Source organism: Balaenoptera musculus, chromosome 3 (genome assembly GCF_009873245.2).
Source record: "Balaenoptera musculus isolate JJ_BM4_2016_0621 chromosome 3, mBalMus1.pri.v3, whole genome shotgun sequence".
Classification (NCBI taxonomy): Eukaryota; Metazoa; Chordata; class Mammalia; order Artiodactyla; family Balaenopteridae; genus Balaenoptera; species Balaenoptera musculus.
Window position 1 is genome coordinate 109,905,491 of NC_045787.1, and position 25,610 is coordinate 109,931,100.

General features: G+C 54.2%; 1 protein-coding gene across 2 annotated transcripts in view; it reads right to left on the reverse strand.

The window, feature by feature from the left end:
* The window catches only part of FSTL4 (follistatin like 4), a 435,003-nt gene that overhangs the window by 127,964 nt on the left and 281,429 nt on the right, over positions 1 to 25,610 (reverse strand). For both annotated transcript variants that reach the window (XM_036848961.1, XM_036848959.1), the window contains exons 5-6: positions 18,218 to 18,411; positions 14,615 to 14,738 (exon numbers count right to left, since the gene is read on the reverse strand). In XM_036848961.1, the coding sequence (XP_036704856.1) occupies positions 14,615 to 14,738; positions 18,218 to 18,411 (318 nt within the window). The remainder of the gene's footprint in view (positions 1 to 14,614; positions 14,739 to 18,217; positions 18,412 to 25,610) is intronic.

Sequence of the window (25,610 nt, forward strand, 5' to 3'; positions counted from 1 at the left end):
CACCACTGTCATGCTTGTCACTTTGGTCTTTGCCACCATTATCTCTCACGCAGATTATTGTAAATGCCTCCTGACTTGTCTGCTTGCTTCCACCCTTGGCCTGCAGCAGTCTATTCTTACAACAGAAGCTAGAGTGATTCCTTTAGAATATAAAGTCAGATCATGTCACTCCTCAACTCAAAACCCTCTGAAGACTTGCCGTTTCACTCAATGTAAAAACAAGTCCTCATGCTGGCATCCAGGGCCCTGCAGGACCTCTGACCTCACCCCCTCCTTCCCACGCCAATCCAGCCACTGGATGGACCTCTTCTCACCTGAGGGTCTGGGATATGTCTTCCCCAAGTGACCTTGTGGCTAGTGCCCCTAGCCCACCCCAACACCCGGCTCACACAGCCCCTGCTTGGTGAGGCCTTCCCTGGAGTTCGGTGTTTAAATTCTGCCACCCACCAGCCGCTGCCTGTCCCCTGCCCTGCCCGCCCTCGTCCTCTGGGTTGTTCTCAGAATCACTTCTTGTCTTCTAATCTATGTTTCTCTTGTTGTTTATCTCTGTCTCCTCACTGGAACGCAAGTTCCATGAGACTGAGAATCTGTGTCTGTTTTGAAACCTGCTGAATGCCACGGCCTAGGACAGTGCTGCCAGGAGGTGTTTGTTGTGTGAGTGACTGCACCCTGCTTCCAAGGTGAAGACCAACGTCGGGGGGCTGGGGGGTGGTGGGAGCCTCGTGGAGGCTCGGGTGTAGGTTCTGCAAGGGCACCTCTGAGGCCACGCGGGCAGGACGCACCGGCCTATCTCAACTGCATCAGGAGGCCCTCCAGAATCAGTAATTGCACCCTTTGATGCGAAACATTTTGAATAAAGGCCAGGAGCCAAGAGGACCATTTTTCATACCAAATAGCATCACCCAAAACTGTTTTGCACTAATGTGTCCTGTCTCACGTGCGAGATCTCAAAGCATTTTGCAAACGCGTATTAATTGATTTTTACAACATCCCTGCCAGACAGAGGAGGAATCAGTCCCCCAATGAAAGAAAATTCAGTTTCATGATTGAATCAGGCACAACGATGGAGTGTGGGGAGCCCCAGGGTGCCAGGGGCGGAGGAGAAAATCCTATCTGCCCTCAAGCCAAGGCTTAAATGTGGTCACAAGTGGCCTCATCACAGATGTGCTGGAGGGCGCAGCAGCTGCAGTGCCTGGGTTCAAATCCTCTGCCTTCGGGTCCAAGCTGGGTGACCATGGGCAAATTACTTAATCTTTCAGTGCCTCGATTTCCTCAACTCTAAAATGGGGATAAACGAAATCTTTTTCATAAGGATTGTTGTTACTAGATAAGATAATGCAAAACCGGTTAACACTCAACAAATGTGATTAGTGGTAACAAATGCCACAGCCCCTGCTGCCTGTCTCCTCCGTCTGAGTACTAGTGAGCCTGACTGGCCCCAGCTCCCTGTCACTCACAGCCCACAGAAGCCCCAGGCTGGACACAGGAGCCTCTGGAAGTGCTTGCCAGATTGGTCCTGGCCAACGAGGAGGAGGGCCCCTGCAGTGGTCCTTCACAGGCCTGTGGGTAGGACAGACTCTAGAAGCAGGGGTGCTTCTGGTGCAGCGGCCTTTGTGGGCCAGGATGCAGAGGGTGGGAGTGGGTGGGACTGGGCCAGCTGTGCCCCCTCCTCTGGATACACCCCCTTCCCCCCCGGCCACCGACATCCATGAGGCTAACACCTGACAAGTTTGAGGTACCACAGGGGCCCTGCTGAAACACTCTGGGCATCACAGCGTCTAGAATTCCTTGAGTGGCAGTATAGCCTAGCTTGGCCTCTGAAGCCAGACTTCTGGGTTCAAATCCTGACCTGCAACTCCAGCTCTGAGACGCAACAAGTTACTCTAGTGCTCGGTGCTTCTGGGCTTTTTCTGCAGAAAGGGGCTAATGACCGTCCCTCCCTCACAGACTGTCGCAAGGACTAATGGATTCACTTAGAACAGTGCCAAGGCACGTGCTAAGCACTCAGTAAGCATCGGCTCTTAACGCTGTTATTATTCCCCAAGATTCATTATATGTCTTCAGAAGCAAGCTCTGCAACACATCATGGGCCCTGTAGCTGCTCTGCCCCAGAGCCCTGGGGCCTCTGCACCGTGTGTTGGGTGCTGGGTCAGCTCACACAGGAAATACTCCATCATGGGAGGGCTTCCCTGTGTGGTCCCTAAACCATTTCCTCAGCAACCAACTTGTAGACAGGGTGACAGGGCCAGGCCTGCTGTGGTCACCATTATGTTCCCAGGGCCCAGGCTGGCACTTGCTAAGCATGAATGCAAACCGGAGAGCAAATATTTACCTGTTGCTTCCATTTGGAAGCGTTTCCTTAAACTTTTGTTTACTCAGAGCTTCCTAACCTGATGGTTTTGTGACTTCATAGACCACGGCTGTCACATGGAAACCTCCTCCAGTAAACTAAGCCATGGTGCTGAGCCATCTGACACCTGCCGGGGGTGTCTCGGTCACTCTGGAAGCTTGCTGTCCTCCGCAGAGACCGCAGGGACAGCTGCTGTTCAGGCCACTCACCCTGGAAGCAACCATACATCACAGTGTCCCCATCTGAGGGTTAGGAACAGGGATTAGGGTCGGAAGGCCATCCCTGTACATTTGGGGAGACCCCCTGGCTGTGTCATTATAAGGACCATCTGCTCTCCTGTGATGAAGGCCACCTCCCACACCCTGGGCATCTTGGCAGATGTTCTGTTTGCAGATGTTACAGAGCCTGCAGGGCCTCAGCCTTCTGAGCCACGGCTCTTCAAAGAAGCAGGCTTGGTCTAGTCCAACACAGGCCTTTTAAAGTTGAGCTGCCTAGACTCTGGACCTGTGAATATTTCGTCTACCCAGCTGCCCGGCTAGGGCTGCTCACAGAGGGGCTGTGGCCTGCAGCCTCGTGGCCGCGGATCACGGGCTTGGGCTGGGTGTGTGCCCTTCACTCCAAGCAAGATCAATAACCTCTCCTGACTTCAAAGGGAGGTGGGCACACGAGTGTGGAGGCTCAGGTGGGGCCCACATGGACAGATAACCCCAGTTCTTCCTCCTGTGTCCATTTAACCCTGGTTCTGCACTCCTCTCCAAAACCACTGCTGCCCAGAGACATTAATCAGCAGCCCATCTAGCTGCTTAGAGCTTTCTCTCCTCCTGTCTCTGCTTCCCCTTCACAAGAGCTGCTTTCAAACTCTAATGAGGCAGTGGCTGGTAGGCAGGGAGGCAAGGAGGCAGGGAGGCTGGGAGGCTTGGGAGAATCTGGGCATGAATAATCCAAAGCGAACAATCAGCCTCTGAATGATGGAGGGCTGACTCTAGGGGACCGGGAGCCCTGCTCAGCCCATGTTAATTTAGAGAATGCAAGGAAAACATTCAAAGTGGAAGCACATTGGCATTCCTCTTTGATTAGATGCAGCTACCGACTGCTTCTCCATCCAGCACACGCCGCTGCTCCCTTAGAAGCTACACAGGCAGCACTTAGAAGGTCTCCCAGCACCTCCCCTCCTGTCTGGTAAGGGGTGTGTGTGTGTGTCCCTGGCTGGAAGCAAGGGGGGCGGGTGAGGTGCTCTGTAATGATGGGGCTGGGGACAGTGAGACCCCAGGAAAAACTAGTAGAACTTCTAACTGTGTGGGGCACAGTCAGTTAGAGAATCCATGGGGCAGACTGGACCTTTGCGTTTAGGGTGAGATATGCCAGGTTGCCTCCGAGCCTCCCTGTAGGTGTGACACCTGCCGCTCTCTTTCCAAATCCCCTCCTTTCCTCACAGCCAACGCCTTGCCTGTGAACATTCCACATTTTCTGTTTCTTCCCAAACCTGAAGCCCTGAGCTTCATCAGGAAGTGCTTCATTGACTGCCCCCCAGTTCACAGGATGGTAATTCTGTATGTGATCTAAACCTCAGGCCACCAGGGTCCCCAGGGAGGACAGGGCTGTACCACTGGTCATGACACAGCAAGACCCCCGATTCAGTCCTCACTTTGCACCTACCCCGTGCCTCCAGGATGGGGGATGTGGTCCAGGAGACGTGACCACCATTGTCTCCACGGAAAGAGAGAGCCTGAGTGTCACTTGTCCACTCAGCACCCCCAGGTGTCAGGGCCGGCTGGGCCCTGGGCAGCCTCAAGAGCTTTGTCGATGCTCTTATTTGCCCTCTAGTCCTTTTCAACCCAGCTCCCAGCCCACCGTCTGTCCTGTCTGAGCCAGCCATGGGTGGCCTCCACTGGCCCTTAGATCCCGCACCATGCCCTGTGCCCTGAGTGCTGGGCGATGGCAGCCCCACAGGTGGTCGGATGCAGCTGCCGCCTGGACAGCGCTAGGCCTGGTGAGCTCCTCCTTGGCTGTCAGCCTGCACCCAGGTGTCAGCAGGGGGACCTCAGGGGAAGGGGGGTCTGAACACCCATGAACAGCAGTGTTGTTCCCAAGCCGTCCTGCTGTCAAGCACCGGCACTTTTCTAAGTACTGCTCCACAGAGGTGGGCTTTTGAAGACTGGGACCAACACCAGGGCTGGACAGGCCCAGGAAGAGGAGACTCTGGATGTGCTTTCACTTGTGGGAGCTGAGGAGGGGTTGCTATTTGACGGGTTCTGGGTCTGAGAGGAGAGCATCTATCTCTCCGTGGGGGACCTGATCCCTCAGGGAGCATGGGGACGCCTGTTCTGAGTGACAGGCCTGCTCCCTGGGGCCCCACCTTCCCCTGCGCTGAAGCCCTCCGGTCCTAAGCGGCTCTTTCCATGATGTCATCGGAAGGGGACCTGGTAAACGTGTCTGAAAGCACCTGCAGCACACGGACTTCGGGATCCAGAAAGAGCACACAGTGAGGGGCGCTGTTCTGCAGCAGCATGTGGTGAATGGCCCTCAGCGAGGATTTGGCCTACCTGACCCCTCCCTCTGCCCCATCCCAGAGTCACAGATCGTGGGGATCTTTCTGGATCTTGGCCTCTGGGGGAAGAACTGGAAACTCCAAAGGGTCCCGTCTAGAGCAGGGTGTGTAGCCAGTGCCTAAGTGCGCAGGTGTGACTCTGCAGACCTGGCTTTGTGTTGGCGTCTGTATTAGCAGCTGTGGGCACCTCACAGGCCCCCAGCCTCCCCGGCCTCAGTTTCCTTATCCTCAGAACTCGGGGTCGGGAGGGAGGCCCTGCCAGGCGCGGGGGTAGCATCTGGCATGCGGTGTTGTGTGCTCTGGAGAGCCGTCAGCGCCACGCCAGTGGGGCTGTGTCTGGAGAGGCTCGAGAGCATTTGGGAAGATGAGTGAACCGGAGGAGGCACTCAGAGGGACCGCCCGCCCGTCTCACTGCCCCTCCTGCCACCTGTGGAAGGCAGAGTCCTTTGGGCCCCATTTCTACTCCCACCTGGATTCGATCTGCAGTCCTGACAAGTGTACCAACAGTTGTGCCTGAAGCGCCTGAAGACAACAACGCCCATGCCGTCTGGAGCAGAGCGGCTCTCCAAGGCTCAGCTCACAGGTGCCTGGGCGGCTCACGCACAGCCTCCCTCCCACCTCCCCTGGGCAGACTGTACTGTGGAGGATCCAGGAACGGGACCGCGCCAGGGGACTTGGAATCCTGGCCAAAGCCCGAAATGGAAAACCACTGCCAAGTAGCCCCATGTTTAAAGAGCACCAGAAGGCCACTTAGTGCTGGTGGCCCAGCCAGTCAGGGGTCCTCAGCTCATCCTGCCCCTCAGCCCACAGGCAGGAGGAGCCTCAGGATTCACTGGAAAGTCTGCACAGAGGAGAATGAAACTGCTTTCCTGCCTGGACCTCTGCTGAGTCCTCCCGCAGTTCAACAGACGGGTAACGCACATTGTTTGTCCTAGGCCCAGCCTGGATCCCACAGGTCCAAGAACAACAGCAGAGTCCAGAAGTGGAGGCAAAGGTCTGAGGTCCTCAGAACCCCACCAAATCCTGTGTGAGCTGAGGCAGGAACTCGGGGCTTGGAGCACACGGCCGTGAGTAGCTTGCCTCCTACCCAGAATCGGAACATGTTCTCCTCCGTCAGTGGGGACACCTCCCAAGTCCCCATTTTACTGCGAAGGGCATTTGAATCCCAGTCCCCTCCCTGGCCTGGGGCCTCCTCACAGCGTCCAGCCTGGAGCCTCCAGGCGGCATTTGGAAAGGACTTGTCAGATGCCGTAGTTATAAAGGGATCTACAGGTGGCTTTGCGCTCTCCCTCAGAGGGCCAGCTTTTGGGGAAAAACAAGTCCCACCAGGAGAGGGGTGAGTGAAGTACAGCAGGGGTGGGAGCTGTCTCGGCAGAGGGCAGCTCTCTGCCAACCCAGTGATCCAGATAACCCGACATCCCTGAGGAACAACAGTGGGCAGCTGACCGCAGCCAGTGCCACGCGTGGGCAGTAGGATGACCTCTACCACCAGAGAACCGCCTGACTGTTCTGCATTCTCTCTGGGAATCGCTACAACTTCCTTGAACCTTTTTGCTTTGCTGTGATTTAGAAAAATCCATCGTGGTCGTTAATCCTTTCAACAAGTGTTTTTCAAGCACCTACTATATACCAGGCTGAATAGCCACCTTGTGGAAAGCTCTAGGCTTCTGTCTCTCTCTCCTGCTCCCTTGTCCTCCAGCTGGAACAAAATGCCTCAGGCAATAACAACCTTGCCTGCTCTCAGACGCAGTCCCTACCTTCCTTCGCCCTCTTGCCTCCTGGGTTTGCTTCTGCTTCGTCCCTTCTGCTGCTTCCTGTGTTCAGGTACTCTTGGTGACGTGGGCTCCGCCCATACATCCACCACCTACCATCTTCCCTCCCCTCAGTCCCAGGCCCAGCAGGAGGGCCTGGGCCCTGGGCCAGTGGGAGGCACCCTCAGCCTTTGGGGCTGGAGAGTTGCTGAGTACTAGTCCTGATAAGGTGAGGACCTGTGAGCCAGCAAGTGTGGCCGGTGCAGAGGACACCTGGATGGGTCACCAGGGTCTCTGACCAGCCCCTCACGTGCCGCCCGAATGCCTGTTTCAGGCAGGCAGCAGCAGCTTGGGCGTTCCTTGCCCTTCCCTTCTCCTCTCCCAGGAGAAGACAACTCCCTCCGCCTATCCAGGTCCGGTCTGCGCCCAGAGCCTGGCTCTCCAGCCACTCCTGCCAGGGGCCACCCTGGTGCTGGGGCTTGCGAGTGTCCCCAGCCCCAAGAGTGGCCCATATGCTGCCCACCCTGTTGGTTGCTGTGCCCATGTAAGCAGAGCCCTCGCCCCGTCGCTCCCCAGCACTCTGTTCCTTGCCCGGCCCACAAGCTGGGCCTGCAGAGTGGTAGTGGCCGGGGAGGTCTTGCGGGGCGCTGTCACAGAGCCTGAAAGGAGGTGGCTAGAGACGAAGGAAAGGCACAGGACAGTGATTTATGCTCCAAGTATCCTCCCCAGGGGCGCACAGCCCAGGGAGGTCTCCCCTCTCAGGCACATAGCAGGCAGGGCTTCTCCACGCCTCAGACCACGGGGGTCTCAGGTGCCACAGAGCCCACACCACCCCCAGGCCACATGCACACTGGCACGCGGGTGTTGCCGGTAGGACAAGGAGGCAGCGAGCCGGGGGGCACCCTGCCTTGCTTTCTGGGCTCTCGCCTGGAGCCTGAGACGCAGCCTCGGCATCTGAGGAGCCCCTCGGAGATCTGGGCTCTGGACAGCTCACCCACTCACATCCCAAGCCTTCCCAGCACCTTAATCCCAGGGAGCAAACTTGGAAATCAGTAATGTGACCTTCAGTGCTTAACTGCACGTTTAGGTCCTTGAAGTCCTCACAGAAGCTTTGCAAAAACAGTGAAATTTATGAGGACAATAAGGTACTATCCTGGTAAAAAGTTGACATTTAAATTGTTCTCCTTTTATATCTTTGTAATGAAATTTTTTGTTTCCTCTGCAGCCATTTCTGAGTATTTACTAACATTTCTGTTCTATGCGAAACTTCAAGTCAGGCTGGCTGGGTGGCACATGAGCGTAAGATCCACAGCCTGGCCTGGAGTCCCACCGGGAGTTCTTACCTCGGAACAGGGAGAAACAAGGTATCCAGCCACCCTGCCCCTGCCTCTCCCTCGAAGAGGAGGGTTTTAAAAAAAATCACCAACGCATCATATTTTAATGAGTTTTCTTTGCAATTTGTATATAATAGATTTTCAGTAACAACCTGTAACAAGTTCATTTTCTACTATTCAATTGCTCTGCACTGAGGTCATTGACAGCCTCCAGCTGGGATCTTTAAAAATGGAAAGTGCTTGAAAACTCAGCTCCAGATAATGCTAGAAAGTGGGACCAAGAGTGCAGCTGTTAGCAGCAAACCACTGGAGATGGGAAAGAGGCCGTCTGGGTTTGAAAATTCCAAGGAGAAACTAGCAGAGGGCAAGGTGGCTGGTGAGCAGCAGTTCTGGCTCAGAGCTGAGCCCTCCATCGTGTGATGCCGGGCGACACTCTTTCACCCCAGAGCCCTGATACATGCGTGGGGGGCCCCATTTTACCACCCTGGCTCCCCATGGGGGTAAGGCACTCATTGAACACCACCCCTCCCCCACACCCCATCATGGGCTGCCAATGGCCTTTCCTGCACAGATTTGCATCAAGATGGCAAAGCTGACCTCCTGGCGTGGGAGCGGGGCAGGAGCCATGGGGCTGAGCCTGGACCGCTCACAGCCAGGGTCTGCTGCCTCTACTGGGCATGTGGCTATGGTCTGAGGAGCGGCTCTGAGCATGATCCCTTGTCTGCACACATAGTTGTTGGGAGTGGGGGTAATTAAGCAGCGGGCAGGTGACCTAACAGACTAACAGAACACGTGTCCCGAGGAGGCTGAACGGCCAGTCAGCGGCCCTGGGAGCAGGACGAGAGCTTTATGGGACAAGCAGCTTTTGTCTTCGTTAAGGGAGCATTAGGCCCATGTGGGCATCAGGGGCTCACCTCACAGCCCAGTCACTCATCCAGCAGATCAGGGGTGTCTGCGGAGGTGCCCTCTGGCCTTGTCTGGCCTGGCTGGTGCTCCCCCACCAGTGATCCCACCTGTGAGGCCCCAGCAAGCTGCTTCCTGTGCACCCCTGGAGACATGCTAAGGCCCTCCGTGACCCTTGGTGACACTGTGCTTGGATGCCTCTGCTTGCCATGAGCACATGGTGAGCAAAACAGCCCCTGGCCTCATGGAGCCTATGGACTAATACGGGCCAGATGACAACAGTGTGGCACAGAGTGACAGGGGCTGGGAACACACAGAAATCTTCATCATCACCATCATCACCTCCATCATTGACCTACCTGGCTAATGATTACTTAGCACTTATCATATACAAGGTATCATTCTAATCACTTTACACGTATTATCTCATTTAGTGCTGAGTAACACTATGCGGTGGTTAGTATACCCATTTTATAGTTAAGGCGCTTGAAGCTCAGCTTAACCTCTGGTAAAGACCTGTCCAAGGTCACACAGCTAGTAAGTGGCAGAACAAGGATTTGAACAAGGTCTGACTCAGTCCACACTCAACCACCAGGCCACAGTCTTATTACTGTGTAGAGATGAACCCAGGGCTATTGGCACACAGAGGAAAGCGTGTGGGGCTTGGTAGAGGAGAGAAATTAAGGAAGACTTCCTGGAGGATGAGACCATTGAGCTGGGACTTAAAATTCAGGGAAACCCACGGTGGGGACAGTGAGATTCTCCTTAATGGAGAACGCTGATGAGTTGCAACCTGTGTTTAAATGCATGAAATGTTTCTGGAACCAGGCATTTGGGTTCTTCTATCTGCTGGCTGTGTGACTTTGGGTTAGCTACTTAACTTCTCTGAGTTTCAGTTTTTTCATCTGTAAAATTGGGATATAATCACAGTGCTGACACATGATAAATGTTAGGTATCATTTTATATGACTCAAGTAGTAAGAGCTCATTACTAACTAAAGCAATATTAACAAGCAAAAAAGCATTCAGATGGCACGCTGATATTGGCTTCAGGGGCACTGAAGCTCACATGGAAACTTTTTTGGAGCCCCTCTCTCTAGTGGAGGTGAGGAGAAAGTCCTTGGCAGGGGGTGGTGAGACTGAAAGCACCTTCTGATACCAGTTTCCAGTTCCTCCAGTGGCCAATCCAATTTAGCTGTTTTATGCCCTTGAGCAAATGAGGGACCAAGGGCAGTGAATCCGTTTTTTTGCCCCTTGATTTGCAAGTCCTGCATGAGGCATCACACATGTTGGGGTTGGGCAGTCATCACACTGATGGTCTTAGCATCTGCCAACACCGACACCAGCGTGCAGGTTACTCCTGCTCTCCAAACTCAAGAGCCAAATAGACTCAGATAAAATTTTTGATAAACCCCATGCTATCTGAAATTTTGCTATTCACTATCCCAAACTAAGGAAATGAACAGAGTAGGATAAAGTGGTATTCTTACCAGCTGAATTTCCTGTCTGAACTCATGCTACATGGATAAAGAGCCGGAAAGATTTGGGCGAGGGATGGCTGCCGTTGTTTTACCATCACAGGGCGGCTGTGAGGGCTGACTAAGAAAACGTGTCTGGCACGGCGTCTGGCCTGGGCGGGCATTATTTATTCCAGAGGATAACGATGTGCGAGGTGAAGCCGTAACCATCCTTTCATTACGCAGAAACAATGGCAGAAAAACAGCTGGAAATTCGCCAAGTGACCACCTCCTCTGTTTCACAGAGTTGCCCTGGATACAGAGGTATTGCAGTAATCAGATTAAATCACTGTTTTCCTTCCTGCTTGCCTGGAGCTGAGGGAGGGCACCTGACTCTCACACAATCAGCTCCCTGCGGTCCCCCTGACACGGGTACTCCTCCTGGACACTGTGCACCTGTGAGCCCGGGACGTTAACACGGGAAGCCCTTGATCCTGCACCGCGAGCTGCGCAAACCCTTCCTTTGCATGAAGCGCATTGCTCTCATAGGATTAATGAAAAGGACAAGTATCTTTCTAAAAAGCAGAAGGAACTTGTAACGAATTCAAAGTGAGAGAAAAATCCTCGTTTAAAGCAACACGTTTTTCCCATGATCCCAACCCAAGCATTCAGAAAAGTGCAAAAACATGCATTATGAGAAAGATTTTTAAGCGAGCAACTTTTAGATTTCTTTATCGAGATGAACAGACAGGCTGGCATGCACCACGCTTACCAGCAACCCTGGGGGCTGGGTCTCTGCCTCATAGCAGGGATGGGAGGTTCTGGGGCTTGTTAGGGACGCGGAGGGAGGAGTGGGGAGGAAGGGTGGGGGACACGTGCTGAGGAGACACTGTGTCTTTAGTTCCGAGATCAGCCTGTGATTTGGGAAGCCAAAAGCAACCTGCAGAGAATGTTTGGGTGACAAATAGAGGAAGAGAGGGAGGCCACCCTCCTATTCCACTGCCATCACTGTACAGAGACGGGTGATTTGCAGCCTTCCCACCTTCTGACAGAAAGAGGCTGACCTGACTTCCACAGCTAAGGGATCTGTCCTCTGCCCTCCTCAGGGGGAGGGTCACCTGTTCTGCAAAGCCAGGAGGAAGGTGCAGCCCCATCACGAACCGGCTCAACTGAGCGCGGCAGCCACCAGCCCTAGGATTCCTGGCATTGCCCTCAGCCATCCATAGACAATGGCAAACACCGGCCCAGCCTGGGCTACGCCAGCTGCATGAGAAGACGAGATTTAGGAGATCCACCCGCAACACCAAAAACTCATAAATACAACCCACTTCTCCAGGGAAAAGTCCCCTAGACCCATCCTTTAATAGAGCAGCCGAGTCTGTGCCAGGAGTCACCCCACAGACCCTGCCCTGCCTGGTACCCAAGCATCCTGGCAAAATAGAGACTAAAAAGTACAATTTTAAAGTCTCAACTTTTGCCAGCCTGTCAGCTGCAGTTTTGAAAATTAAACCCAAGATGTTGTTGCTGAAATGTTTCAGATATTACTTTCTGAGTTTTAGGGAGATTTCTTTAATGCCCATTGATTTCTGGTTAATAAGTTGTACCTATATGTCTCATTTCAATTTCCTATTTAACATTCACTGAACCATAAATCCATTCCCAGAGCAATGGGAATTTAGAGTTCTTGTGACTTTGAAAGACCATTGATCTTGTGTGCTCCGAGTGGCCGAGTGTGGGGCCTCTATGGCAGGGTTAACTCATGCTGCAGCTTCCTTAATGGCTGTGAGTTTACGTTTTATTGCATATCTATTATTTGGGTTGGGCTGTGATGAATGGTTTAGCTGCCAGGTTCAAAACAAGTTCAAGGTGACAGCAGAATCTAATTTGCTTTAAAAACGGTGATTATAAAGCTTTTCAAATAATAATCCAGGAATGAGGGAAACAGACAGCACATTGCTGTGCATGGGACATATGGCTGGAGGTGAAGCAAGGACTTCCCTCCTTTTCCACGGGCAGCCCCTGCTCCTAATGACCTTCACTAGGGAGGCCAGGGAGGACTTCTCTTTCATCAGGGGTAACAGGGATGCTGCCATTTCCTTGAAAGTAGAGCCATTAGCTCCTATTTGGTCCCAGACCAATTCCCACGGAGTGGGCTCATGCGCTAGAGGCTTCTGTGGCACCAGGTACCAGGACGGTACCTAAGAAGTGCCGTTCTCTGCCTAATGATGCCGTCGTGGGACATCTGAGTACGATGCTCAGTGTATCCCCCAAGTCCTTGAAGTCCAGCCTTGGCCCCCAGCTCTTAAAAGGCACTGATCTTTTTCGTTACAGTTCCTTTTCCAGAGGGGCTTGAGCGCACAAAGCACCTCAGAACTGCCTCCAGAGAGCATGCCGCTGCTTCCCTGATGTGGAGGGCGGCTCACCCTGTCATCTGCCCCGACATCTACTCTCTTTTTGTTCACGTCCTGTGGGAATAGCATCATCAAGAGGGCTCCGTTTGGGGAAGCTGGATGGAGAGGAGCTTGCGGGAGGTGATGCTGAAGACAGGAGAGGAGGGAGGGTCTCGTCCAGCGTGTGCAGGTCAGTGCCTAACAATGGGCTCTCCAGAGGGAGAAGAGCGCCCTCGCCCTTCTGTAGCATTTGTGTAGTGTGGATTTCTGTGTTGTAAACACTCCTACTATGGCTGATTTAAAGCTACCAACCATTTCACTGTTTGCCTTGCAAAAGTCCTGAAAATCTAAGAATCGTCTCCTGAGCTAGGTCTCTGGAGTTGCTGATACTTCCATACATTGTAAAGTTTAGAGATTTATTTCATGGAATAAGCTCCTCAATCCACAAAGCAAATCCCTCCCACAGCAGATTGAGCCTACAGTCATTCACGCCGTATTATGAACCACCAGATGTAGATATGGGTTTTAACCGTGGGCAGGAAGGAGGAGGCTGGGGACCCACACCTAGTCACCGTATATCAAGCAGAGCCCGGGAACTGGGGGTTGGACTTTGGGCCTTGGTAACAGGGACGTCGTGGACTGGAAAGGCACCGCCTGCAACAAGCTCATGGACATTTCCCACAGGGAAGAATCACACTCATTTTTCTCCTCTTAGGTCACATGAGTACCTCTTCTATCTGCCACAAGAGCTCTTCTTGCCAACAAATCACAAGGATTCTCAGGCCTTGTGAATGTTTGGAATAACAATAGCACACGGAGATGTCGACTCGAAGCAGGAATACCTTCCTGGAAGGTGGAACTCCAGGTACAGGCTGGGGCCGGGGCCGAGGATGCCAGGACCTGTGGCTCAGAGTACTCAGGGCACCCTGGGGATCTCATTCCTGCTTCCCCAGTTCCAGGGCCTGCAGTTAGGAGCTGTGAGCTTGCAGGTCACGTCCAAGGGCGCCTCACACAGGCCACACACATTACCTGCTTTAAGCAGAGCCTGAATGCTGTCTGTCATAAAGGGGTTTCACCTCTTTGGGGCCAAGAATGTCCCCTCTTGCCTCGAGTTAGGGCCCCCGCATCACCCTTCCCTCTCCCCTCCTAGTGAGCTTGTCTGGAGTTACCTGGGGCTCCTTCCTGCATGCCGCATCTCTTGGAAGCCCTGTTCCATCCCCAGCTATGGTTGGCGTGAGGTCATGTCTTGGGGGAGCACCTCAGGGAGAAGACCTGCGTCCTTCAGCTGCCCTACCCACTCGCCATATGTACCAGCGACCGCACAGAGGGTCCACTCCGGGCACCTCCGCTGTTTTCAGGTAGAGCACCCCCTGTCTCTTCTTCTCCAGGGATTCCCCTGCCTCTCATTAGCCAGGACCCTTGTTCTTCATCATCCTTCACAGTAACTGCTCCCTCTCCTGCCTGGCCACGCCTCCAGCGCCCTCCTGCAGGATTCACCCCCAGGCAGGGTTCCCTGACGGGGCCAGGCCGCCGCCTGGGGAGAACCCTAACATCTGCTCCCGCCACGTGCAGTCACAGAATCCCCTAGCGATGTGAGGCAGTGCCCTCCTAACCGTGCTCACGTCGCAGTCTCGGGTCCCTCAAACAATAGCAACAGCACGAAGAAACTATCCAAAAGGAGCAGAGCGAGTCCCCCCCAACCCCTACCCTCCTCACTCTTCCCTTAAAGCTCAGGCTTGTTGCAAAACAAATTCAACTGCTTTCACCTATAGAAGAAGCCAATCTTGGAAACAACCAAGGACAGACTCCAGGCCCCTGACACCATCTTGGTGCAGGAATGTCTGTTTGCCCACTGTGAGCCCCGACTGGGGCCTGACTTACGGAAGGCTGTGTAGAACTCATGGAGGGTCAGGAGGCCGTCTTTGTTGTAGTCATCAAATCGGAGGAGGTCGCCTGGTGAGCACCCCAGGAAGTCCTCTTCCAGGGCCTGCTCCTTCAGCACGTGCTGCGGGTGAGAAAGGGAGCGAGGCTAGAACCGGGAGTGAGTTCAGAGCTGTGCGCACTGCTGGAAAATGGCTCAGGCCAAGTGCGTGGGGCTGCGCTCACCGGCCTGGTTGTGTGTGTGTGTGTGTGTGTGCGCGTGTGTGTTCGTGTGGGGACTCCAGCGACAGCTCGGTGGGCCATGAGGAGCACCCAGATCTCTTTGGTATTGTCTTGTTTGATCCTCTCATTTTATACATGAGAAAACTGAGGCTCAGAGAGGGAAGGGACTTTCCCAAGGTCACCCAGTGATTGGGGCCGACTCGGGATTAGCATTCAGGTCTGTCTTCTCCCTGCCTGGGCAAACAGACCCCAGACAGTCTGAGGTGGGAAGGATCCTGTGGTCACCTGATCTACCCCTTCACGTTGTAGATGGGGAAACAGGGAAGAGAAGGGGCCTGATCAAATAAGCCCAGCAAACAGTGGCCGAACTCAGTGGCTCCCAGCTATGTAGAGCTGGAAGGTCACTGCTCCATCAGTGTTCCCCTCCCCGCCTCCACCAGCCCACTCCAATCTCAGGGCAGCACGTCCTAGCCACAGCACTCCCCCCGGGAAGGGGAAACTGCCATTCTACCGACACAGGCTTGGGCCCCCGTCTCTGCCTGCCCTGTCCTGCCAGGAACACAAACAACTACCCTTAGGATTCTGTCGCGGGGACCACGGGGGGGCCCCTGTGAACTCCTCTCTGGATGTGGCCTGGGCCACAGGGCAGAGGACTCCCCAGCGTGACCAGTCACGTTTTGGCATGTGTGTCTGGAACTAGAGTCTTGCAAGGAAAATGCTCAGAAGGAAATCTCAGAAGAAAGAAAATGATTTTATTTTTGCGGGGAGAGGGGAACAGAGGCATTTCCTCTTTATTTAACAGTCTCAGCTGGGCCTGCTATGTTAAAGGCAATTTAATGTGATAATGTTAAAAAAATGACCCTTCACCCAGCAAGTAAGAGTGTTCGATAAAAGGGCGATCAACCGTAACGCCCGAAATCAATCTTCCAAAGATGGAAATTTCCCTTTGCCTATTTCTGTATTGGAAATTGATTAACTTTTCATAGGACTGACAAGTTTTTCCCTGATGCCTCTGATTCAGTGTCAAGGAAAGTCCCATTTTAGCTGGCCCCTGCTCGGCAGATTTATGAAATGGACTTTAAACACATTAAATTTTAAAGAGGAAATCATAGTCCAATTACCATGCTTGTTAATGGCTTCAGGTGCCTCGGGGCATGTCTCTGCCAGGTTAGAGCAATGCGCCCAGGAAGGTTCTGTTTACCTGGCAGCTTCCGGGAGCCATGTTGGCCTGGGGCACCAAGAGCCCACAGCTGCCTCTGTTAAATAAGGAGAAAACGCCTGCCCTCCGGGCTCCCCGCACAGCCTGTATTGTGGCGAATCGAATCGCCAGATGGCTCTTCTCACAGGTAACCGTAACTAACAGGACCTGGGCTCTCCCCAGAGCGGTGTGGGTCACCTGTGGGTCCCTGGCCTCGCCCCTTGGGCTCTTAGCCATAGCTGGGGGCTGAGTGTTGCTGGAAGTGGTGACATGCAGGCTGGCATGTGCCTGGGAGGCCTCCCGGGGTGCGGGCCGTGGATGGACTTGCGCATGCTGCCAGGTGTGGGTGAGCAGGGCGGGATCTGCAAACGCCTTAGGATCTGTGTTTCCCAACACACTCCCTGGAAGCAGGCTCTGGACTGGCTGGACTTGAGAAGGGGACCCTGCGTGGGGAAGCATCTGGATAACTGCTCTGTACTCAGATTTTATGGGCACCTGTCATCCCCACAGACTTGGAGAGCATCAGGTGGAGCCTGTGGTGGGAGCCCTCCTCCCAGGGAGCCCCCTGTACCGTGAGGAGAGCAGGTCCATTCACCACCCCCCCCACCACCCCCTGGCCCCCGGCTTTCATCTTAGTTCACCATGTTCTAGGTAGTACACACTCTGCAGGCAAGTCTCTTGATTTCTTGGAGCTGCTTCCTCATCTAAAAATACTTGGGAAGTGAGGATAACACTAGCACCTGCCACACAGCAAAGGGTGGCTGAAAGGTTTAAGGAGGAAATAATACCAACAATAAAGGTGATGATGACGAAGTGATGCTGACGGCTGTCACTTACTGACAATGTGCCGCGTGCCGGGCGCTAGGCTGAGAACTTCACATGTCTTAGCTCATCTAACCCTCCTGATGACCTTGCGACAGTCACAGACAAGAAACGAGGGCACAGAGAGGTGAAGTTGTCTGCCTAGACCCACTAGGTCCCTGTAAATGCTGGAGCTGGACCTGAACTCAGGCAGTCTGACCGTGAAGTCTGCGCTCGTAGCTATTCTCCCTCCGAGTGAGGAACACATCTGTGTTAGGTGCATCACAAGTAAAGGGCCTTGCTTAGTGCTGAGCCCACAGCGGGTGTTCCGTAAATGTCAGGACTCTCCCTAGCCTGGTCCTTCCTGGTGACCTGGTCACAGCTTTGATGAGGTCATTGCTGTGCCTTGTGAAGGATTTCTTTAAAGAAGCATCAAAGGTGGGGACTCATCCTATTACCTGTCCTCTGGTGGGGGGCACTCTGTGGTCTCTGGGGCAGAGCTGCTAGGCCCTCCCACCCTTCCTGACCTCGTCCTCCCTCCATATCTTTGCCCCTGGTGTGGCTCCAGGGCCCCAGGCCCTCAGAGGCAAACCAGCAGAGTAGGAGCAGGAACTCAGGCCCTCGGGCCCACCCAGCCTGCCTTTCTGCCACCAGCACCCAACAGGCCCACTCTGCAGCTGGCCTGCCTGGTGCCCTAGGTTGCTCCTTCCTCGCTTCTTTTTGCTGCAGATGCTCCAGGCCCTTGTACCACCTTGTAGCTGGACAAAGGGACACGTGTGCTGTGTCCGGGAGGGAGGCCCCGTCCAAGTGTTTTCTCAAAGGGAAGAGCAGTGTTTGGGGGTGGCCACAGGGCTTCCTGCAAGCCAGCAGGCTGGGGTGCGGGCTACTGATTCCTGGATACCGCAAAGGGCGAGGTCCTAGCAGAGAGGACGTGGGGACACCCAGGTTACAGCTCCAAAAGTGTCTGGGGGGAACCAAACCTGCTTCCTTTGAACCTTCCTGCTGAGGAAAGCAAAGGACTCAGGAAGAAAAGACTTATTTCCTAATGAAAACCTCAGAGCCCAGCCGGTGTGCAGTGTGTGTTTCACCAGCTAGCTGAGAGGGCCTCAGAGCTTGTTTGTAAATATTGGCTGAAGGTGGCTGGTGGGAAGGAGACACTGACATTGCTCTGTTTGTCAGATATTCTCAAGAGGTGTTAAACACAAGCTCTCCGACTCCCGGGAGATGGTTTTCTCTTGCAGGAGCAAGGCCTCCTCGGCATCCCATTACAGAGACGGTTACAAATGCCTCTCCCCACGTGGATCTCCCAGTTCTCTTCCTTCACATGCGGAATGGAAAACTGGATTCCTCCCTAATGCAATTTCACCGAATGCCGTACCCACCTGGGTCAGTTCAGAGCTGCTGAGGTGGCCATCCCCGTCTACATCCAAGTCCTTAAACAGAGATTCCACCAGGAGCCGCTTCTGGGAAGCAGGGTCTTGTCTGCTGTCCCCTTCATGGAGTGACTGCAGGCGGGTCTGCAGCGCCAGAAGGGCCTTCTTCAGGCGGGCGTAGTCGGCCATGGTGCACGGGTCACCTGGAAGAGAAGACGGGGTTATTGCAGCCAGACTCCTCCCCTGGTCTCGAGAAGACCCCCATGCACCCCACCCATCGGCAGTTACTGGGCATTCACTATGTGCAGTGCAGGGTGTTACCGGAGTACATGAGACCTATTCGTCCATCTGTCCACCAGTCCGTCCCATAAATATTTATTGAGCACTGGATACATGCTACACATGATGCAAATGCTGGAAGGAGCCTGTTTGTTCATCTCGCAAATGTTTATTGAGCACCTACTACAGCCAGACACAGAGTGACTGCCAGACGGAATGGGGAGATTCATCCAGGGGAAGTCCCAGCGCAGCCCCACAGCGGCTTTAGGAAAGCCGCCCCGATTCCATTTTGTAATAGCTCATCTTTGCCTTAATCCTACCTTAAAGGCTGCTTTGGAATCCTTGGCCTCATAGATTAGCGAGTTCCAGTTAACAGGACTAATACGCCCTGCTTAAGTTAATTAGGTACACTCCCAGAGCTGGATTACTTCAAAACGAACATGAGTACACAAGCCTACGACCAAGAAACAAAAGGCAGCTTTTACAAAATTAAAACCAAAGCGCACAGCCCATTGCTCTTAGGCCTTTTATCATGGCCATGCTTGGCCCACAGCATCCGAACCACACGGTGTTCTGGCAAATGAGGCCTGTGATGCACTGTGACATGACATAGTTTACCTCGCTGGCAACAGGCCATGAGGGTGCTCCCCGCACAGGGCTGCACCGTGAGTGGAGGCTGCCGGGTTGTCAGCGAGCGGGAGAGCCTCTCTGGCCCCACTGCCCCACCTCCCGGGGTGGAATATGTACTCCAGCACCTGGCTCTGCTGAGCGCTGGAGCATGGGTGTGGCTCCGCCTCATCCAGTCCAGGTTGAAGCCACTGCCCTGCTGGGAAGGGAGTGTCTGGGGCCTGGGGCTCTTCCCCTTAATTCCAAGGCCAGTTTAGGGCACCAGGTCCTAGCTCAAGGGTGCTGGAGAGCACTGGATCTGGAGTCCACCGGGTTTGAGTCCCAGCTCTGTGGCCGCCTGAGTGTGTACCTTGCACAAGGTGCCTCAGTGATTTCATCTGTGAAGTGGGGAGAGCAGTGCCTCCCACATAGGGCTGTTAGGAGGGTTAAATAAGATACGCACATAAAAGGCACAGCAGTGGCTTGGCACCTAGTAAGGGCTCATAAAATGATAGCTACTCTCCCCCTTGTCATTATTGGAACCGCATTTGCTGAAGAGCAACAAACGGGAGCTGCTTGGTGGGGAGAGTGCTGGTGGGGAAGTCTGTCTGTTTCTCTCCCTGCCTCCCTAGACAAGCCTGGACGGTCCAATCACTTTCTCTTGTGCTTGTTTGTGTTTCTAGATTTTCTTCCAATTTGGCGTCAATTGATTCTTGCCAGAAACAGACGCCTGTTACCATCTCCTCCTGCATGTTTATTTAGAAAAAAATCAATTGCTGTGTTCAATATAATCAAATCTATTTGCTCTCTGGGAGTTTCTATGCTCTGACAAGAACAGCTTACCCACCCCTCTTTGGCCTTGTAGGGTATCCATTCCTGGGAGCTCGTAGGGCCCCTGGTTGGCAAACCCGATTCTCAAGTCTGTACGGCGTTGAAAATTGTGGCCGTGTCCCATGACCACACACTCCCGCCCAGGGGAAGACGTGGCAGCCTGCTGGGCTCTGCTTCCTGAGCCTGGACAAAGGTCAGTCTGGGGAAAGTAGAGGAAGAGCTTTGCCCAAATCCTGGCCTCCAGCCTCCAGGAGGGTGAAACTAGTCCTGGCAAATGGATGGAAGCTGGATGCGGTATCTGAGTGGAGAGAGAAGCTTTGGTGGAGACGGCAGTGGAAGTCTCTGTGGGGGGATCTGCAGGGACCTGCGCCGGAGGGCCTGTCAGGCTTTCCTGGGGACAGGCATTCATGCCCAGATGCTGGGAAGCTAGTGTACACAGCGGATGGATATGGGGTTGATAGGAGGCTCGACTCAGAAATGCTAGCGTACAGTTAGCCTCCTAAAAAAACACACTACAGCAGGGCCACCTGAAGGATGGGCCAGGCCAGGTCAGATGGGCAGAGATGTCGCATTCTTGCAGGTCCTCCCAACCCTCCAATCTTCCTCACAGACCCTGGTGGGGCACAGATCTCCTCTGAGCTGCCTGCTTCCCTCAGCCAGGGGTCCGAAGCTAGACAGCACCTCCCACTCTGGCCGGCCAGGGAAACCTTCAAGGTGGGTTCTGTCAGGTGGGCTGCAGCGACCTCCCCAGGCTCTTACCCTCTTATCACATCCCTACGGTTCACTGTGAGTTCACAGTGGCTTCTCCACCCCGGCAGCTGCCCAGCACATGACTCCTGGTCAGGAAGGTATGTACATGTCTAGAAATCAACTTGGGGGAAAGAGGTGGTTGCCCCCAGTCTCCAGGGCCAGCTCCCTGAGCCCCTGGTCTGGCCTCCTGCTAGGGCTCATGCCAGCCATGCCCTTCCCATCCTTTTACCAGCATCTACTCACAAACTCTGTGCCTGAAGCTGGGCGGCACTTTGAGGATACGATGGAGCTTCCCATCCTGGGCATCAAGGGTGCCAATGGAGGGAGAGTTAACAAGGCCGGGGTGAAGGAAGTCTCCCTAAGGATGGGACCTGCAGGATGAGGGATCTGTGGGCAAAGGAGGCAGAGGGAAGGGAATGCCAGGTCACAGGGATTGCAGGTGCAGGAGCTGGCGGCACAGTGTGTCCGGAGCCCAGAGGAAGCTGGTGTGGCTGAACCGGAGTGAGGCAGGGATGGGGGCACAGACGAGGCTGGAGGGAAGTGTGGGGCTGGCGTAGGATGCCAAGCCCTGCAGATCACACTTTGCCAAACTTCCTGTGTCCTTCTTGCCTCTGCTGAGGGCCTCACTGTGCCTGGCTGCTGCTGGGCATGGGAGTCCTGAGATAAATTGAGCTGCTCCTGGAAGACGATTTGAAGTCCTTCTTTATCCCAGGAGCAGTTGCACTTTACATGAGTTTCAACCTGGAATAATTCAATCATTGGCCCAATGTTCCTGAGCTCCTCTAATATCCCTATAGCTCTGGGGGACCATGAGCATCAGAGGAAAGACCCCCTGACGGTGTCACTTTAGATTCCAAAATTCAACCTCTTTCAAGACTTCCGACGCTTCATCTCCAGCAAGGACTGCCCTCTCAAAAGCCTTCCCTTTTGGTTTCCAGGATGAGTTTACCAAGTCCCAGGTTTATTTCTTTCATTCACAGCCCCCCTGGTCACACTGTGGGGTCAGACGGGACAGCTCACCAAGTTGGAGCGTGGGCGTCTGTGAATCTGCCAGACCTGGTCTTTAGCTAAAGGTTCCCACCCTGCTGCCAGCTTTAAACCTTTGTCTTATTGTAAAAGAAACACACGTCCATCAAAACAACAACAACAAAACACTTGGAAAGTGCAGATGAGTATAAAGAAAGAAAATAAGTTATGCATAATCCCCTTCCCAGAGGCTGGCCAGAGGTGAAGCCAGGCCCTCTGCACAGGTGACCCTGACTGTGAGCCAAACTAGTGGAGCCCTGGCTGGCCTTGTGTGTTGCACGGGGCCCGAGGCCCGGCCCACAGAGCCTCTGTTTTCAGATCTTCCTCTTCCCTTACTCAATTTGGGCAAGAGCTTCAATACCCAAGGGTTGGATGTTTCTCAGTATCATGCGGGTCATTGCTGCCCGCCCACCAGGCAAGTCCACCGGGGACTTGAAGAGGTAGGGGTGTGGAGGGAGAAACATTCTTAATAGCACCTGCCACACGAATGTGCTGCTTGGAGTTGGTGTTTACTGCTCCCTCCAATGTTCTTTTATTTTTCTTTATACAGCAGGTTTTTGTTAGTTATCTATTTTATGCACATCAGTGTATACATGTCAATCCCAATCGCCCAATTCATCACACCACCACCCACCCCCGCCCCGGCCACTTTCCCCCCTTGGTGTCCATACGTTTGTTCTCTACATCTGTGTCTCTATTTCTGCCCTGCAAACCGGTTCATCTGTACCATTTTTCTAGGTTCCACATATATGCGTGAATATACGATATTTGTTTTTCTCTTTCTGACTTACTTCACTCTGTATGAGTCTCTAGGTCCATCCATGTCTCAGAAAATCTACAAACAATAAATGCTGGAGAGGGTGTGGAGAAAAGGGAACCCCCTTGCACTGTTGGTGAGAATGTAAATTGATACAGCCTCTATGGAGAACAGTATGGAGGTTCCTTAAAAAACGAAATATAGAATTACCATATGACCCAGCAATCCCACTACTGGGCATATACCCCGAGAAAACTATAATTCAAAAAGACACATGCACCCCAATGTTCACTGCAGCACTATAGCCAGGACATGGAAGCAACCTAAGTGCCCATCGACAGACGAATGGATAAAGATGTGGTACATACATACAATGGAATATTCCTCCAATGTTCTTTACCCAAACCTCTGCCCGGCTTACTCTTCACTGTATATTGGCCACTGCAGAAACATCACCCAATCTAAAGTAGCACCCCCAGCTTCGTAATTCTCTGTGCCCCACATGTCTGGGGTGGGCCTGGGTCCCAGGGACAGACCCTGCCCCTTTGGAGGGAAGGTCCCTGGAGGGGATACAGCAGAGGCTTGGGGACCACAACACCCCTCCCTGGTGCCCCCGCGGGGGCTGACCGTGATGATGGTGAGAATGGCCATGCCCAGCCTGTCCTGGGAGCCCTGAGCCTGGGCCTCTGTGGCCTAGCCTGCAGTACGGTCAACTTCCTCACTATTGATCCAGGGAGGGTGGGACTTCCAGAGAGGACTCTGGAGAGGAGGATGTTTGTATATGATGTTGAGGTCTGTGCCTTGAATGAGCTCACCTGGAGCTGCCCAGCTGGGACCTTAGGGGACCTGCTTCATGAGTAGGCAGACTAACATAATTTGTACATGCTTAGAAAGTCATTTAAGTGTTTCCTCTGTGTCTTGGTGTTTTCAAGGAAAAGAAAAATTCGTGTCATTATAATATGGGGATTTTGAGGTCTCTTTGGTGACTTAGGCTAGGTCAAAGCCTTCTAGTGAGACTTGGAGAGTCCCAGGGAAGACCCCTACAGACCCATAAGCTCACTGTGCCTGATTGCAGCCGATGTTGGCCTACTGGGTGCCTTCTTGCGTGCTTTCTCCTCTCCATTTCTCTGCATGAAATGGGCTCAATGCCCTATGTGAGCTGGGGCCTGGTGCATTTGTCTCTGTCCCCTTCACTGATGCCTAGCGCCTGGCACAGGTGGCCACAAAATCAGTGAAGACTTCTTCCCTCCCTTCCCATCCCCATGAACATTTCTGCTCTAGGGCCTTTCAGGGAGGGAGGCTTGTGTCCCGGCCAGCCTGGCAGTGATGAGAAGCCCCAACAGGCCCTTGGAAGGGCCCAGCCATCCTCCGCTTGCTGGGGTGCCCCCTGTGCCGCAGCGCTGGCCCCTCTCGGCCAGCCCCCAGCACTGGCCTCGGGCTTCCTGCCAGCATGTGTGCGCGGGGCCCCTCCTGCTCACAGACCGGGCCTGTTTTGGCAGATAAAATATTGATCAGCCTGCCGAGGAGCCCAGAGTGTGATCCTATTTTCATGTCAGAACTTGGTAATGAACTACATTTATCAAGCCCGTTCTCCACGAGAAAGGTCAGTCGCAGATCTGGCTAAGTTGTTATGACACCTCATTAATCTAGTTCCCTCAATAATTGTCCCTCTTGGAAGATTCTAATGTTCTCCCATTCCAGCCACAGTCCTTCCACTCCGAGGGCGATTATTATAGGAGGAGCACAGGCACGTCCGCATTTAATTTTTTGAGCAAAGAGAGATAGGAAGCAGGTAGCAGCTTCCGGAATTAAACGTCTATCAAAGGCACGCTTTCTATTGCAAAACAAAGGGAAGCAAGGGAGACACTGAGACTATTCTATCAGCCACATGTGCCCCTGCCAGCCTGGGCCTCAAAGGGGCGGTCTTCACTCTGCGGCGGGCAAAGCTTCCGGTCCCCGGTGTGGGAGGGGCTGGTGGCTCCCGAGATGAGGAAGGGGCGCTGCACAGGGTGGGCGAGGTGGGAGGCAACAGCCAGGCGGCAGGACGCTCTGATTCTAACCGAGAGGGAGACAGGCCATGTGGGCGAGGCCCCGGACAGGCCCAGGTCCCAGATGCCGGGGTGGCCTGGAGCAGGAGACGGGGTGGGCTGGAGACCCGTGGCACCAGGAAGCGAGGTGGTGCGGGAGACTGGAGAGGGGCCGTCTCTGCCTGCCACCCTCTCCGACATCCCCCCCGCCCCCCGTCTGCTCTGTTGTTGCCCTTTTCCCAGGCTTCACTCTCTGTTATTCACACACTGTTGGTGTCAGGCTGCCCCGGCAGATGGGAGCCCCTGGAGGCCAGGGCCCTGCCTTGTTGCAGGCGTGACGCCAGCACCTGGCCCACGCGCCCGCCTGCAGAAGGTGCTCATTAAATGCCTGTGGGCTGGACGAAGGTGGAATCTTGGCGGAGAGCCGCTACAGCCCTGCCCTGAGGAGGGGACGATCCCGGCCGCCCTGAGCCCCAGTGACTGAGGTCTGCGACTCCAGAGAGGGCTGGGGGCCGTGTCATCACCCATCATATCCGTTCCTGGTTGGAGGGGGGCGTGAGATGCACGTGTGGTACGTGTAGCTGTGCTCACTGCCGGGGGCATGGGCCCTACCTCGCTAGTAGGGGCACCCCAAAACTTGCGACAGGGCCCCACAGAGTTGAGCATGGCCGGGCTGGGAGTGGTGGTGGTGAGCCACAGAGGGGCTGCTGCCCTGCTGGACACTGGGTCACATGGAAGATGTCTCCTCTGAGCCCCTGTGGGGACACACACGGCTCTTCGGGACCTGCCTCTGGAGAGGAGGAGGATGAGAGGGTCTGTCCTCTGGTTCTGCCACCGCTGGTCAGGACACCCTGGACAGCCCTGTGAAAAGGCCAGGCGGGGGGGAGGGGGCTAGGCTTGGAGCAGCAGCCCAGGTGGGGAGGCCTGAGGGTGAATTTGGCCACCGCACAACTTCGGGAAAGGCCTGGTCCCATACCAGGGCTCTAATCAGTAACTGAGCACAAAGCTGACCTTGGGGACCCTCTGAGCTCCCATGGAGAGCTTTATACACAGGCAGAACTGGGGGGTCGGGGTGAGGGGGATCCTGAGGGCCCTGTGAAGACCCCAGCCCCCAGCGGCCTCCAGG